Consider the following 18,218-nt stretch of genomic DNA (forward strand, 5'->3'; position numbering starts at 1 on the left):
GGTACAACTGGTGATGCCCACTCGCTGTGCTCTACCTTTGAGATGACACCTTGTTCCTTCAGCCGACTTAGTTCTGCTTCCACACCTGCTCGGAGTGCGAAAGGTACTGTCCGAGCTTTGAAGAACTTAGGCTGAGCGTTGGGTTTCAGCTTGAGTCTCACACAGTCATGCTTTATTTTTCCCAACTGGTCATCAAAAATCTTTGGGAACCGCTGCTTCAGGGACACCACCCATCCCTCATTATCTCCTAATTGAATGGTAACGGTGTTACAGGGACTTATGGCGATGTCTGGCATACCAAAGTGAGCAATCCAGTCTCTCCCAAACAGAGTGGGTCCCCCATTTTCTAGGATATATAATGGCAGTCTCTTTGTCTGACCCCTGTACAATACCTTTACTTTTGCGTAACCCAGTGGGTGGAGTATCTGCTTTGAGTATGTCTGCAGTTTGATTGGTGTTGGGCGGACAGTTTTTCGGGTCTGAAGTTGTCTCCATTGTTTCTGGGTGATAACTGAAACTGCTGCTCCTGTGTCTACATCCATCTTGAGTCTCTTTCCCTCAACGGTTACATCTACAGTCATTGCAGAGGGTGCTGAATGCATATGATGTATGTCTAATCTGTGGAGCACTTCCTCATCCTCTGACTCAGATGATGATGTATATCTTCCCACCATATATGTCTTTGTCTTGGGGTTCAGAGGTTGTTTATCTCGCACCTTCTTGCTACGGCAAACTCGTTTCAGATGGCCGGTCCTACCGCAATTATGACAGGTCTGATCCTTAAACCGGCAGACTTTGTGGTCATGGTCTGTATTCCCACAACGGTAGCAAGCTGACTCCCGGCTTGGTGGGGGTCTGTATTTCCAGTTTGCAGCAGTTGGCTTGACTGCTGTTCTGAAAACTTCCTGCTTCACCTCTTCCCTTCTGCTCTGGGGGTTCAATTCCTCTGTATCTTTCACAGCCATTTCCATCACTGAAGCTATCTCAATTGCCTTTGTAAGGGTAAGGTCTTTCTCTGTTAACAGTCTCTTTTGTGTTGACTCACAACTCAGTCCCATGACAAACTTATCTCTCAGTGCAGTAGGTAGGTAGTCCCCAAAAGAACAGGTAGAGGCTAGTCTGCGAAGGGCGAGCACATAAACTTTAATCTCTTCACCTGTCTGCTGCTGCCTCTGATAGAAGCGAAATCTTTCTGCAATTTCTAGTGGTTTAGGCTGGAAGTGATCCTCTAGCAGTGTCAGCAGCTCTGCCAATGTCTTAGCTGCTGGTTTTACAGGGGAAAGCAGATCCCTCAGAGTGTCATATGTTTTGGCCCCAACCACTGTCAGAAACACTGCTACTTGCCTGTTGTCTGTGATGGCATTTGCACTGAAATACTGTTCCAGTCTCTCAACCCAGGAACTCCAGGATGTCTGTTCTCCATCAAACTCACTTAATGTCCCGATTAATGACATTTTCCTGCTGGGATCTGTGATTGCTTTTATCCAGGTGACAATCCACAATGTCTTTGTCTCTCTCTCAGACTGATAGACACTTTGTAAATCCCATCCTCGTCGCCACTGTTATATCCTCTGTGTTGTGAGGGACACAAGACTCTGGTCTGGTACAATGGATGTTTATTCAGTACAGGCTGTACACTGCAACATGCATCTCAGGATATTACATATCTCCGCTTCCTACATGTGGTCTCTCTAAGATGGCTACTATGCCCCTTGACCCTTGTCATCACTGCTGGGTGGGGCCAGCCTTAAAGTGCCAGTACATGTGGAACCCTTCAGGTATAACAAATACAATATTGCATCTGAACCACATCTACCCTGCACCTGTGCCGTGACTATACTGTACCTATAATTAATACAGGTTAGCTGGGACTGTCGTTAAGTGCACCAACACTCTTAAAGGGCCCCAATAAAAGCTGTCAGCAGAACATCTCAAAGAACTGCGGCTCCAATAATAATTATTCTGCAAGTCCCTTTGTTCCCCTGCCTTGCCCGATCTTTTGTACAGTGCTTACCCAGTTGGTCTAGGACTAGTATCACCTCCATACATGCACTCTGGCAGTTTACTTCTAGCACATGGTAGATTAAACTTTACAACTGCTTACTGCTGCACTTGAGATGGCCGTACTACTGTTTATGCTGATCTGAAGGCCAAATATCATCTTATGCCTAGTCCATACTGTAAATTATTTTGTTCGCTAAATTGTGTTATGATTCCTTTTTTTGCTTGCCTATTTATCAACCATATTGTGTGACAATATATTAAGTTTGCCTTTATTACCTGGATTGGTGCCTGTTTTCTTTGATATGGTGCAAATTAAATAACCATCCAGCTACTACTGGGTACTTATAATGGTCCTACCTACTGGGCTAACACATAGCTGTGTGTGTAGCAGCCATCTTGTCATGTCTTGACTCATCTTAGCCATGTTGTCATGTGAAGGGCATACCACAGTGACCTTGTCCTCCCCCCACCTTTTTTCCTTCAGTTATACAATACACAAACTGTTAACTGAGGCCAGGACCTTATCAATCTATTGATTAGACACACAGACCTTTCCATTACCCAAACCACAATTTAAGTCTGGAAACCCTAATAAAACAGTCACCCTCTTGCAAGCTGACCAATCCAGAGAACTAACAGATACCGGTCGTAAATAGCTCAATCCACATAAGTGCAGACAGTTTAGCAGTTATAAATCTGAAACTTCAGCATGTTTCATAGCTCCTGAAATAATAATAGCACAGCCATAATATGGACATTTTTATCTTCCTCAGAGAATTTGTAACGTTTCGAGTCCAGACACCTCTATATCAGACTATATAGGGAACCACTGGCACCTCTTATTCCTCCTAGGTAAAGTAGACATTGGAAACCTGTCATATTTATATTTGTTTTAAACAAATTTCACACTGGATAATAATCTGCTGATTCGCAAGCTGAAAACGGGAGATATTCAGAGGTATGAATACTTATCGAAAATTGTATCTCAAACATGGTCATGAACGTAGAGACCTCCCTGCAATCACCCCTCAGACATTTAATTGGTCAGATCGCCTCTGTCAACACCCTTTCGATTCCAAATAAAAAAAGGAATGCCAGAACAGTTTGACATTTCTCATGTACCATCAAATCTGGAACATCTGTCAAGTTTGAGAACTTATAACATCTGGCTCATCGACTGAACTCTGCTAAACCCAAGGACATGTATTCTCCTTCTCAACTCTGCTTATTCTAAAATCATACTTTAAATTACAAGTTTCCTCCTGCATGATCCAAAGGTGGTGGTAGCTTAAAGGGTTAATTGCTTGGTTAATTTAAACCAGTGAAAATCACACTCAGTGACCTGGAAAAGTGTGTGGGCAGCTCAGGCTCGATAGGGAGGGGGTATGTGGACAGTGCATCCACAGATGCTGCTAGAGTGCTGACAGGGGATGCATCCTGGCTCCTGCAAATTTGCAATGAATGGAGTGGCAACCTCAGCCTAAACTCCAACCAGGCCACACCCCCAGTCTGGTCGAAGTCCAGGCTGGGAGTCCAGGCTGAGGTTGCCACTACATTCATTGCAGTAGGACACCATAGATGTGCGACTTCCAGGGGTTACCCTTCCCTTCTTGACAATCGCTCTCAGGCTTCTGGCACCTACTAACCTTGCTGCAGCAAATTGAATCATGCTTTGCTGTTTTTTTTTTGCCTTCCTCTGGATCAACTGTGGTTATAGGATTTTGTTTATGGGATTGTATAATATTTTTTTTTTCTTTTTCCCTTTTAAAGGTTGAACTAGATGGGCCTTTTTTACAACCAGTATAACTATGTGACCTAGATTGGGTCCTGCGGTCACTATCTGTGATTTCCTGTGATATTGTGTGTTTGTGCACTCAATCTGGTGTGTCAGAGGGGTTGAGGCTTTTGGAAAAGGTTGAGGCAAAGAACAGAGGACCCATCCTAATCAGTGGCTTCTATGAGCACTTGATAAGAAAAAAAATATTGTTTGCAGTTGGGCTTTATAATCTTAGTTATATGGGTTTCGTCCCAGACTCCAGGGACCCCTCTATATACTAAAGCTGACTGTAATTGCTGCAAGAAGATGGATATAAATATAGCTGCTGGTTGCTCCTACGGGACATTCTATATACAAACATTTGATTTTGAATTCAGCTAAGTGCTTAGTAATCTTGTCTTGCTGCTCTAAAGTCCAGGGTTAAAATCCCACCAGAGACAACATCCAGATGCAGTTTTTATGCTCTCTTTGTATTTGTTTCCTCCTGCTACTTTGGATTTTTTCCAGGAAGCTTAGGGGGTTGGTTATTTGATGAGAGCCTGGATAGATGTCTGTATGACTGTAGTAGGGATACTAGTACAATATAAACTAGTATAAACAAAATAAATAACTCATACAGTTGGACAGTTTGACATTCTCAGTAAAGCTATATAAATTATGTTGATGATATAGAAATTAACAAAATAAATAAATATCAGTAAATCCAGTGATAAACCAAAAAGTGCATTACATCAATAAAATCCAAAGACAAGTATGGAGAATGACTGTCCCTCACTGCTTTTCTACTAATCTATTTTCTGACAACTTGTAATGGCAGGTGCTAAATTACCAATTACTGATCTCATAACCTCCTGTAACCAGGGCATTCCAGACATTTCCTTAATTTTTCTCAGAACATATTTTTGTCTAGGAGCAGCGACAGAAAGATACGACTTCCAGACTTATTCGCCAACTCTTTAAGAAGTCTAGAGATACTAGGCTGGTCACCAATCTTATTTTATGACCAAAAATTGTTGCACAATCAGAGGAACTTGCATGAATTGTGCTAAAGGATAGGGAAGGGGAAGCACTACTGGTGCCAGCTTGTCGAAAGAGAAGGCAAAGTGGCTGTCCAGGAAAATCGACTCCATGTGATTCCATATTTTCCCTTGAACAAGCTCAGCAATTAGTCAGCAGAGAAGGCCAAAAAACCTACCTACACACCTTGATTCAACTGTAAATAGATTGGGTGATTTTTTTTTTTTATTGTCTGTATGTACCATTTGTGAAAAATATTTGATCCGCTGCAGGGAGAATGGGAATGATAAATAAATTGTGCTTCAGAAGGCCTGGCCAACAGCTCAAGGTCCATAAAACTCAAAATGAACAAACAGATTTAAAACAAGGAAAATGAATTGCAGTTCTAGATCTTATACTGTATACTTTCAGAGGTTCAGGTTAGAAGCAGAAAAAACAGCATCTGTGATGGAAAGTTGGTTAGTGCCTTGATCCCTATGTGTAACACTTGTATCTAAGTACTTGTTACTACTCCTTTGTATAATTACTGTATTAATTGGCGTATTACACTCACTTTTTTACCCTGAAAATAGAGGGTAAACTGTGCCTGCGTGTTCTACGTAGGGGGCTTTGGAACATTTTTTTCCCAAAACTTCCCTCTTAAAGTTAGGGTGCGTGTTATACGCCTGTGCGTGTTATACGCCAATAAATGTATCGATGACTCAATGACTTGGCGGCTGCATCTGCTACTCTAACTACGTTTCTATATTTTAAAAACCCAAATAAACATATTGAAAAAAAAAAAACAGCATCTGTGTTTTCCTGAATATATTATTGGCACAGTGGCACTAGCATCTGCAAGTATAAGACATATAAGTAAATGTGTGGGTACAAGTAACAGAGGTATGTTCCAAAAACTGTAGAACATAAGAACATAGTACAGCACACTACGGTTTGCAGAAAGTATGAAAGCATTGTTATAAAAAAAAAAAAACATGACATGTCCAGTTCACTATGCTAAAGTGTTGTCTGTGGTGTGCCGTAAAATTAAAAGATTCTGCATGATGATATGCGGGACAAGTGTTTTACTATATACTCCAGCTATGGCGGAACTACAAGTCCCAGGACACTTCGTCAGGTCAGAAGAATGACTCCCAAAGGCAAAGACATGATAGGACTTGTAGTTCTGCAACAGCTGGAGGGCCACAGGTTGAGCACCCATGCTGTAGAGGATATTATTATCCACTACACCTTCCTTCTTTATAGAACAACTCCCCATATTTCCTAATCCTGGCTATTTCTATAATGTGCCTTTGAATAGTTAGAGGCATGTTTCTTACATAAGTAATAAGCATCGATTCCTCTTTCATATACTGTAGCCTGGAAACACTTTTATACATTAAAACAAATGTGAAACTAAAAGCCAAGGTCCACATATTACATCAGGAAACCCCCTTGCTCAATCACTGCATGATACAAGTATGAAAACACACCAGAGGAATAAAAGTTAGGAATTATACTTACTTAGTTTACGTGCACCCACAGGGCCAGATCCACAAAAGGGATACGACGGCGTATCTACTGATACACCGTTGTATCCCTGTTTCTATCTATGGAACTGATCCACAGAATCAGTTTCCAATAGATAGGGAAAAGATCCGACATGTGTAAGGGACTTACACTGTCGGATCTTAGGATGCAGTACCGCGGCCACCGCTGGGGGCATTTCCCATCGGAATGCCGCTTCGGGTATGCAAATTAGCACTTACGGAGATTCACAAAGCTTTTACGCTTCGTTTTTTCTCCGTAAGTATTAGTTTGCAAACGCAAAATTAGGGCTGCTTTTACAAGGCCTAAAATGTTTAGGCCTTGTAAAAGTAGACCCTTCTATCCCGCGTCGCCGTCTTTCTTTTTAAAATTTTTATTTTTCCCGCCGCAACTCGTATTTTTTTTTTTACGCCCGTCGCGATTCTCAAAACCCGGCGCAACGTAAAACCGCGCAAAACATGTCGGGAAAATGACGTTGTGAGCATGCGCAGTACATCCGGCGTGGGAGCTCGCCTAATTTAAATGGGACTCGCCCCATTTGAATAGGAACGCCTTGCGCCGGCCGGATTTAAGTTACACAGCCGAAAATTTCTAGGTAAGTGCTTTGTGGATCGGGCACTTAGGTAGAAATTTTGCGGCGGTGTAACTTAAATGGGAATATTTAAGTTACGGCGGCTGATTGTGGATCTGGCCCACAGTGCCTAGGCAACGGTGATATCATTCATATCACAATCCTTTCAGGGAACGCCTGGTAATGCTGAGGATCCCAAATCATGAGAAGATTCTTCTGCGTTGTGCTAGAGCATCTTCCTGCAAAAATCTGGGACACTAATGCCTCGTACACACGTACGGGATTTCCGATGGGAAAAGTTCCCGTCGGAAATCCCGAGGGGAAAACCGAGAACATGCTCGGTCAGTCTTTCCCCCTACAAACGAGAGGTTTTCGCGACAGGAAAACTGCGATGGAGCTTTGGTCGGGAATCCCGGCCGTGTGTATGCTCCATCACAGTTTTTCCCATAGGAAAACTGCCAAAGACCACCGGGCAAAAGTCTGCCATTTTTTCCGGCGGGAAAAAAGAGAGCTGGTTCTCTTTTTTGTCTGGCGGTTTTTGGGCAGTTTTCCCCAGTCGGAAAAACTGTGAGGAGCATACACACGGCCGGGATTCCCGGCCAAATGCTCTCCTCGCAGTTTTCGCAGATTCCCAGGATCTCACCAGACGGTGAAGTCAGCCTCTTCAGTGCGGTAGTAAGGCCAAGGTAAGCATATCAGGTGCAATTTCTAAAGCGAATGGGAGACCTGATGTAATAAGTGGAACTTGATTTTATGGAAAGGTCTGCTTTAAATCCAATGTACCAAAGTTAAAACTAAGATACTTGCTTATCCTCCCTACATTATATTTATTACACTTTCTATATGTTTAGCACATTGCAAGCAATATAGGATGCTTTTCCTTTTGTTCCAAAACCCTTGGGGATCACTATAAAATGTACATTCATAAATGACATAAAACAGTGTGATCTTGCTATGAACCTTACATTCACAAAGCTATTTTATTTTTAATTGTGGGTAACCTGTGGGAAATGTGATGTTTACATAATGCATCTTACCCCCCTCATGAATTTCTCTCGCAATTCTACCACCGTCAGAGGTCTCTCTTCTTCATCTGCGGTTGGGGACTCGCTGTCACTGTCATGTTCATCTCTGGATAGACAAGGCAGAAAGGGACAAGCATCAGCTGCATCCATTGTAAACAGCAGTGCACAGAAAGTGCAGCTCAATTAACATCACTGACAATTAAATCATGTTTGCACCTTTCTCACCACCGGGTGCAAAAAGTCCACTTGCTAATAATTTATGTAGCATTTAGTAAACTCATATCTTGAGACCTATTAGCAAAATTCGCACTTTACATGAATCAGTAGGGGATATGTCAGCATAACCAAATCATATTATTCACTGAAAGAAAATGTACCTCTTTCTTTCCATTAATAATAACCACTGCTAGCAAGGTACTTCCAGCCTGCCATGGTTTGTGGCTACCAAGAGCACTAGGGGTGTTAAATGTAATTAGAGACTACAGAAACCTTATGGTTTTGGATAAGAGGATCAGCAAGACACAACCATTACAGCTGCCCCATTCACATATATATATGTAATTACATATAAAAGGCAGTGCAGCGCTGTTAATAGTGATAGAATACTTAAATACAATTAAGTAAAAAACAGTGTAAACAAAAATAACTCTTTGATAAGAGAAGGAATCCAAATAAATGAATTAAATTAATAAGTGATAGAAAAAACAGCAAAGTCCATTTAAAAACCCAGAAATTAAAAAGTGTCTCAATCTGGTGTGAAAACAATTCCTTAATTAGCAAGATGTGATGATATCTTGATTGCTGTGAGAAGGTGTTCACCCATGCAATTCGTGAAGTAAGGATTAACCGCTTACCAGAGATAAAGACTGTTTTCCACCAGTCTTATAGAGCCTATGGGAAGTCTGGTCTCCCAATACCCTTTCAGCAATATTAAACCTCAGCAATCGATCCGGGTATCATAAATTGGAACAAAAGAAACTTTTCATAGTGCATACCGTTTAAACCAAGGTAGGATTTAATAAAAGTAATGCACTTACAGTTATGTTGCCAAAAAAACGCATATAAGTGGACAAAGAAAAGAGAGCGCTTCAGCTGTAGTGTTCCGATGCTCCTCGCTACTCAGTCTGCAACCACGGCCAGCGTTCAGAACGGAACGCGATGACGTCACGGCACCCAACAATTGTTTCGTCACGAAGGGACTTCTACGGGGGAATAGCCGGTTATTCCCCCGTAGAAGTCCCTTCGTGACGAAACAATTGTTGGGTGCCGTGACGTCATCGCGTTCCGTTCTGAACGCTGGCCGTGGTTGCAGACTGAGTAGCGAGGAGCATCGGAACACTACAGCTGAAGCGCTCTCTTTTCTTTGTCCACTTATATGCGGTTTTTTGGCAACATAACTGTAAGTGCATTACTTTTATTAAATCCTACCTTGGTTTAAACGGTATGCACTATGAAAAGTTTCTTTTGTTCCAATTTATGATACCCGGATCGATTGCTGAGGTTTAATATTGCTGAAAGGGTATTGGGAGACCAGATTTCCCATAGGCTCTATAAGACTGGTGGAAAACAGTCTTTATCTCTGGTAAGCGGTTAATCCTTACTTCACGAATTGCATGGGTGAACACCTTCTCACAGCAATCAAGATATCATCACATCTTGCTAATTAAGGAATTGTTTTCACACCAGATTGAGACACTTTTTAATTTCTGGGTTTTTAAATGGACTTTGCTGTTTTTTCTATCACTTATTAATTTAATTCATTTATTTGGATTCCTTCTCTTATCAAAGAGTTATTTTTGTTTACACTGTTTTTTACTTAATTGTATTTAAGTATTCTATCACTATTAACAGCGCTGCACTGCCTTTTATATTTATGCTTCTTAATTTGTTGTACACATTTTAGTGCTAGCTGCTACATATCTTTCTTTTGTTTGTTCATAACATCACTCATCACTTTTTTATCATTAATTTTTTAGCGCAGCGCCAACCTTTTGGTTTTTTCATTTTTATATGTAATTACAGACTATGCATACAAATAAATGTTTTAACCTTAGGCAAACAATACGTAGACCGCTGAAATACATACATGTGAACATCTGAATGTTCCTCAGGGTGCATTGGGCCAGATTCACGTAGAAGTGCGGCGGCGTAACGTATCGTTGATACGTTACACCGCCGCAAGTTTTCATCACAAGTGCCTGATTCACAAAGCACTTGCAATGAAAACCTACGCCGGCGGCCTCCGTCGTAAGCTCGCGTAATTCAAAGGGGCGTGTGCCATTTAAATTAGGCGCGCTCCCGCGCTGGACCTACTGCGCATGCTCCCTTTTGAATTACCCGCCGTGCTTTGCGCGAAGTGACATCATTTTTTCGAACGGCGACGTGCGTAGCGTATTTTCGGATTCCCAGACGTCTTACGACGTGAATTTTTAAATTTTGACACAGGAACGACGGCCATACTTTATACAGCACATACGTGTGCTGTGTAAAGTTAGGGCACCCAAAACGACAACTAACTTTGCGACGGGAAACTAGACTAGCAGCGACGTAGCGAACGCGAAAAACCGCTGTGGATCGCCGTAACTCCCCCCAGCGGCGGCCGCGGTATTGCATCTTAAGATCCGACAGTGTAAAACAATTACACCTGTCGGATCTTATGGCTATCTATGCGTAACTGATTCTATGAATCAGTCGCATAGATACTCTGAGAGATACGACGGAGTATCTGAGATACTCCGTCGTATCTCTTTTGTGAACCTGGGCCATTGCTTCCACTTTTAAGCAGACTTACTTAAAGAGGAAGTAAACTCTGATGGGTTTACTTCCTCTTTGTTTCCCTGCAAAGGTAAAGCATAATGGGCTACTATGCATCGCATAGTAGCCCATTATGTGTCACTTACCTACAGGAGAAGCCAGCGATGTCCCGGTCTTCCTCGCTAGTAACGAGCGGCCATTCTTCACCCCTCTTCTTCCAGGGTCCGCAAACTCCGGCCAGTCTGTGTCTTTTTTGCAAATATCTCCTAAACCGTGTAGGTTAAGGAGATATTGCAAGCAGGGCCGTCTTTACCACAGGGCAAATGGGGAAGCTGCCCAGGGCCCTGTCACTGTTGGGGGCCCAAAGCAACCCCTTTTAAAAAAATAAAATAAAAAAAACTTTTTTTTTTTTTTTTTTAGGGGTCCGAAGGTCCCCAGGGGCCCGGAGGCCCCCAGATGGCAACCCCCCTTTTTTTATTTATTTTTAAATAAAAAAAAAATATTTTTTTAATATATTTTTATTTTATTTTTTATTAAAGGGCCATTTTTTTAGAGGTTTTTTTATTAAAGGGACAATTTTTTTAGGGGTTCCCAGGGGCCCAGAGGCCCCCAGATGGCAACCCCCTTTTTTATTTATTTTTAAATAAAAAATTTTTTTTTTAATATATTTTTATTTTATTTTTTATTAAAGGGCCAATTTTTTTTAGAGGTCTGGGGGTCCCCAGGGGCCCGTAGTTCCCCATGGCCCCGGATGACAACCCCCCTTTTTTTATAATTTTTTTTATATATTTCTTTATTTCTTTTATTTATTATATATATATATTATTATATATATAATATATGATTATTATTATTACCCAGAGGTCCCCAGGGCCCCCGGATGGCAACCCCCCTTTTTTTATAATTTTTTTTCATATTATTTTATTTCTTTTTTTTCTTTTTATTTCTTTTTTATATATATATATATATATATATATATATATATATATATATATATATATATATATATATATATATTTTTTTTTATTATTAAAGGGCTCAGAGGTCCACAGGGCCCCATGTGGCAAACACCCTTTTTTATTTTTTTTATAAATGTTTATTTTTTTATTTTTGTTTATATATATATTTTATTTATTTTTTATTAAAGGGCCCAGAGGTCCACAGGGCCCTGGATGGCAACCCCCCCCTTTTTTTTATATAAATGTTTATTTTTTATATATATTTTTTATTTTTTATTAAAGGGCCCAGAGGTCCCAGATGGCAACCCCCTTTTTTTTGTAATTTATTTTTATAAAAAAAAATTATTAAAGGGCCCAGAGGTCCCCAGATGGCAACCCCCTTTTTAAAAAAAAAAATATATATATTTTTATATATATTTTTTATTTCTTTTTTTCTTTTTATTAAAGGGCTCAGAGGTCCCCAGGGCCCCGGATGGCTACACCCCTTTTGTTTATATATATTTTACTTTATTTATTTTTTATAATTGTTTTTGTAAAGGGCCCCCCGCTTCTAAATTCGCGGCAGCCCCCCCTGCTTCTCAATTTCAGGCAAGAGCACCCCCCCCGGTTCTCTGCTCCAGGGGGCCCATGCCTAAAGCGGTGTAAGTGGCCCCATAATTCCTGATCCCTGCCGCCCGTTAAGCCCCTGTGCTGCCCACAAATCAGGCTGAAAATCATCAGCGGCACGCAGCCAGTGACAGTACTGCTTCCCTTCCCAGTGTTTTAAAATGTACAGCACCCCTGGCTTCCCTTTAGACGTGCGCTTCTCCCTTCCTGCCACTGGGTGCTGCTTGTATATAAAAGTGAATTAGAATGTGATTTTATAACATCCCCAGTTTGCTCTTCCCGAGGCTGACTTCTTCATGTCCTGCTCCTCAAGGTATGTCACTGTTTGCTAATCTATATTGTAAATAGAAGTTTTCTGTAGAGTGTGCCCATAGTCTTTATATTTGATGATTCACTGCAGGTCTGGTCAGTGTTTTAAAAAAGTTCCTCTATTTTACACATGGCATGGCATGGGGGTCACAGCACCGTCTGTCCATTCTGCTTTAGCACCATGGGACCCCATGCCATTCCATGTGTAAAATAGAGGAACTCTTTAAATCACAGACCAGACCTGCAGTCCAGGCTGAGTAAGGCCTCAGAGCACATGGCATTACTGTCTGTATTTAACTGCTTGATGGGCTTATTTTGCGCCTGGCTGGTTCACATGTATGTGTTTTGGCGGCCCACATTTGCGCAGGCACAGCAGCCATTTGAATGGGCCGCCATGCCTGCGTTTCCTGCAAAGAAAAGCGCATACCTCATGTAATAGGCTGCGCACACGGCATGCCTATGCCCATCAAGCACTGAAATACAGCACTGTCTTTCCATTATGCTGTCTGCTGTGACTTATCTGCAGTTCCCGCACTGTCAAACTTGCTGAATTTTTAGACGTTTAGGTCACGCTTTTAAAAACACAGTGCGTTTGTGTGTGCAAGAACTGCAGGTAAGTAGCATGGTGCAAAAGCAGAATGGATTTCAAGGCAACTGTATTTTTAAAATGCTGAATGCACCTTTTTTCTGCAGGAAACAAAAGCATGGCAGCCCATTCAAATCAATGGGCTGCTGTGCCTGCACAAATGAGGACCGCCAAAACATACATGTGAACCAGCCAGGCCCAAAATAAGCTGGAGGGGGGCCCAAAAAAAATGTTTGCCCAGGGCCCAAACCATATTAAAGACGGCCCTGATTGCAAGCACCTACAGGTAAGCCTTAATCTAGGCTTACCTGTAGGTGAAAGTTCTACCTGAGGGTTTACAACCACTTTAAAGTATAACTAAAGGTAAAACCTTTATTTTAGTTTTGGATAGAGTGCAGAGTGTCAATTTTTATTGCTGTCTGTGTCCCCATTAAGGAGATTCATCCTCTCTATTTGCCCTGTTTACCATTATCATTGAAAGTTAAAGTAAAACAAAATCCCAAATTTTGAGTTGTCCCCAGAAAAGAAATAGAGGGGAAATTTTCCAATGGGGACACTAGTTTTGGTGACCTAGGGGCCCCCCAAAAAATTCCTTAATTTGCAGGAATGTCCTCTCACTTCCTGTTTAGCTATGGGACAGGAAGTGAAGTAAAATCTCAGTAAAGATACAGTTTTGCCTATAGTTCTACTTTAAAGCAGAACTTCACCCAAAAGGGGAAGTTTTGCTTTTCTGGTGGTGGTGGTCAACATATGATATAGGGGACCTCAAATGAGGCCCTGGCATCAAAGGGCTGTACATAATATTTATAGATAGTAATGCTACAGAAAGCTGTCAGAAATGGAGGAAATTCAACAGGAGTTGGTCAGAGACTATGGGTATGCTACAAAATATAGTCAGAGACCACGAAACATGATACAGGAATTGTTGAAGATAGGGGGTATGTTTCACAAGACAGTCGGAGTGGAGAAAAAAGTTCTGGGCTACCCTCCTTAACCTCCCTGGCGGTATGATTCTGTCTGGAATTACGTACCAAAAGCGGTACAATTATTTTGCAAGGACATTTGGCGTTTTATACTGTAGGCCTGCAATTCTTAGGAATAACTCATTTAAATCTGACCAAACAAGAGTCTTGTAGGCATCCCGGGAATGATTTTTTAAAAAAAAACAAAATTATAAATTATAATATAATAAATAATTATTAATAATTATAACAAATAATAATATAATTATAATAGAAATTATTCAATAATGTAATCAACTCAAAATCACTGAAATTTGCTCAGTTGCAGAATTGTCGCTGTCATTACTTTTATTTTTTTATGACGAATTTCCCCACAAATCGCTATCGCACAATTCTGCAAGTGATTATAATTTATTATCGCTGTTTTCTAGCTGCTCTAAAACCATTTTTGACATAAAGGGACACTTTTGGACAATCTACAGTTTTCAGGCAGAAGTTTTTATTATATAAAAGAACATGTAGGGCGCTGGGCAGACCACTAGGGACAAGGGGGGTGTGTATTTTTTACATACAGTACTGTAATCTATAAGATTATAGTATACTGTATGTAATGTGTTTGTTTACTTTTTTTAATTTGGCGCCGTTCTCCGCCCCCGTGCGTCGTAACGTCGCAGGGAACGGAGATCGGCGGCACACGGGGACACTGTGAATCGAGCGAGGTCCCGCTCGCTCACACAGCGGGGATGCATCGCAGGATCCAGGGACAAGGTGAGTAACTTGTCTGTGGATGCTGCGAGCAGGTAAGTCTGCACAGCTACCCCGAGCGTGACTCGGGGATACCGATCCTAGCATCGAAAATCCACCCCGAGTCACGCTCGGGGATACCGCCAGGGAGGTTAAAGCATTTTGACCGATTTAGCTAAATGGTGCTTATAGTAACTGCAGTCACCAGCAATCTTTATAGCTTCACACGTATATATTCATATGTAACGTCACATAGGTCAAATACAGTCAATGTTCCAGGGCTGTGCAGGGTCAAAGCCTGTCATTGTGAGGATGAGACCCTGTACAGCCCCAAAATGTTGGCTGTTTTTAACCTATATATGTATGAATGAGTAGGAATCGTGGCGCTGCCTAAGTATATACCTGTATCTGTGTGGGCCTGTTGCTGGTCCACCCAGAACAGAATCAAATGTGAAGTAGCCCAATATTCTCCGTTGGGCTAAATGGATACTATGCTGATATAGTTCCAAAACTTCACAGGAACTGAAGAGCAACCACTCTGAGGCTGTCAGCTACACTTAAAGTGCTCTATGGGTAGATCCTGATGCTAGACGCCTGCAGAGGTGTAAAGACGGTAAGTTACTAGACACTGAGACGCCTTAGGTATCAGGGTGCACCTGAGTGTGAACAAGAGGTGCTGTCTCTATCTAATAACAGTACCAGATGTGAGGTTCCTAAATATAAGCGAATGCTTTATATGGGGAACATTAATATGAGACGGATATCATGTATAGATATATGTCGCTGAACGATGTGTCAGGTTGTAAATAGATATATACCAAAGACCATCAATATTGTGTACATCACATTAAATATCAGCAAAATATGTAAAAATTGCACAAATCCCAGTGTCACCAATCCAGCCTGTGGTCAGGTCGGGCAATTATGCTCAATATTGTCCGTAACTCTAGAATGTGAAAGAAAGAAATTGATGGTGTATAACAGTCTATAGGTATCACATAAATAGTCCATACACGCCCATAAATCATTAAGCATGGGAAATACAGAAATCCTGGTAGTGCATTTGGAGTCCGATAGCAGGGTATAGATGTGGTAAAGGGGGTGCTCCTATGACACACTACGGCGTGATCCCGGTGCTCCCCTCAGGATTCCCCACTCACCAGATAGAAGTCCCCTCTTGGGGTGGCGTGCATTTATTGTGGGGTCCTGTTTCCGTTGCTCCGCTCCTATCCTTCCTCCAAAGAGAGATGTCAGGCTCCCGATATTCCCAAAACTCTGCTTCCTTGTTTCCTCAAAAGAAAAATCCAAGAACTCCAATGGTATGATAAAGTATGGGATCACGTGGTATAATAAAAGTAGTGGTATTTATTGGTTGATAAAAATTAGGATACGAATTAGGATAAGAGAGCACATTAACCTCATTAGGAAAGGGTCCTCCAAACACCACCTGTATCGGCACTTTGAGGAGTTTCATCAGAAGGACCCATCAGGCCTCATATTCTATGGCATAGACAGCATTAAAGATAATTGGAGGGGAGGGAACAAAGAAATAGCCGTTTCACAAAACGAAACGAGCTGGATTTATCGACTGGGGACATTGGTGCCACATGGCCTCAATGTTGACATAGATCTCAATTGCTTTTTAGCTAACCCCTAATTTTTCCCCCCCCCCCCCCTCCTCTTATCTCCTTGCTGTCCCTTGGGGACACTCATATTTACTACGTATACAGTAATCTTTCACATTGCTTATTCAGTTTAATGATCATTCACCTACTACTCTTACTCACTATCTGTAGATCCTTTACAGATATTATTGCTGGGATACCCAGCCTAACATCCACGTTTACGCCTTAATAGGCTGTAGTCTTATTCACACATAATATTGTTTATTTTATTAGCACTTACTCTTGTATAGAGTCACTTACTTATTACTTTTGGCATCCAGGTGTGGTATCAACACCTAGTATTTGAACACTAAGTGCTTCATGTCCGTACGTGTTATATGTTGGTCTTATTAACACAGGATAATTGCCCTTCTAGTTGAGGACATAGAAACAGTACACTATTTCATCTAACACTACTTTTATGACTCGCAATCACGTGTACTACTACCACTAAGACATGTAACATATTGAATCCACGATATCACTATATAGGACGCTTTTATATGTCCATTCATTTATATATTCACTGTAGATTCACACTATGATCGCACTGATATGCGCCTTTGGTGCATCTCTACTTTTCACTATTATTAATGTACGGGATCTCCGTCACACACCCATGGACAGTATCTATCTTTAGACTAGGCATTGGAGCATATCCAAACCGTGCCCTCAGGCATTTCTCCTATGACCCCTTTATAGACGTCTCTGTATATGCTGTATGCATATAACAACATCTCATTGGTTGGAATTGTTCCAACAATCTTATAAACATCTTGATAGTAACTTCTCCCCATATACTAAATGTCACTAGTTGCACCTTGTCAATTTATATGGCATAGATTTATTAGACTGTGCACAGTTCCTTTTGTAAGTATTTAAATGGGATACGCCGAGCCGCGGATATTTAATAAGCCCCAGGGTTCATTCATCCCCGTTCATCCTTGCCCAACTATTGGCTGTTGTGTGCTAATGGGGTAAGAGCATTGGCTGAGCCCCAAGTGGGTGGGTGGTACGCTGCGGCGCGGCGACTCCCATAAATACCAAGAACTGACGTTACAACGACAAGCCTCAGAAGACGAACCAGATTTCGAAACGTACGTCAGGCTACGCTACGTCACGTGTTACGTTACTTCCGGGTCACGGCACTTCCGGGTTACGGCTGGTGGTTTGGTTGGAGCGCACGCCAAACACCTAGGCAGCACACGTTGGGCTTACAGACAAGCCAGTGCTGATACACGCTGCTCATCTAAAGCCTGTATCGCTGCCCGCTGTAGACCACGGACCTTTTGATGATTGTTTTTTTGGTTTTCTATATATTTTTTTGTTTTTATCTGCCATACACCATGGACTTTTAAATTTGATTTTTTTTTTTCTCTCATCCGCACACTCCACCATTGGAGTAGCGTGGTTACTGGTATTATTACATTGCTGCAGTAGCCAGATTTACAGCAGGTTATAAATATATATATCTATTTTATTTTTATCAACCAATAAATACCACTACTTTTATTATACCACGTGATCCCATACTTTATCATACCATTGGAGTTCTTGGATTTTTCTTTTGAGGAAACAAGGAAGCAGAGTTTTGGGAATATCGGGAGCCTGACATCTCTCTTTGGAGGAAGGATAGGAGCGGAGCAACGGAAACAGGACCCCACAATAAATGCACGCCACCCCAAGAGGGGACTTCTATCTGGTGAGTGGGGA

General features: G+C 41.5%; 1 protein-coding gene across 1 annotated transcript in view; it reads right to left on the reverse strand.

Moving 5' to 3' along the window:
* Nucleotides 1-18,218, reverse strand: part of ODAD1 (outer dynein arm docking complex subunit 1) — a 204,203-nt gene that overhangs the window by 54,463 nt on the left and 131,522 nt on the right. The window contains exon 14 of the mRNA XM_040325674.1: nucleotides 7,934-8,027. Within this exon, the coding sequence (XP_040181608.1) occupies nucleotides 7,934-8,027 (94 nt within the window). The remainder of the gene's footprint in view (nucleotides 1-7,933; nucleotides 8,028-18,218) is intronic.

Source organism: Rana temporaria, chromosome 10 (assembly GCF_905171775.1).
Source record: "Rana temporaria chromosome 10, aRanTem1.1, whole genome shotgun sequence".
In the NCBI taxonomy this organism is placed as follows: Eukaryota; Metazoa; Chordata; class Amphibia; order Anura; family Ranidae; genus Rana; species Rana temporaria.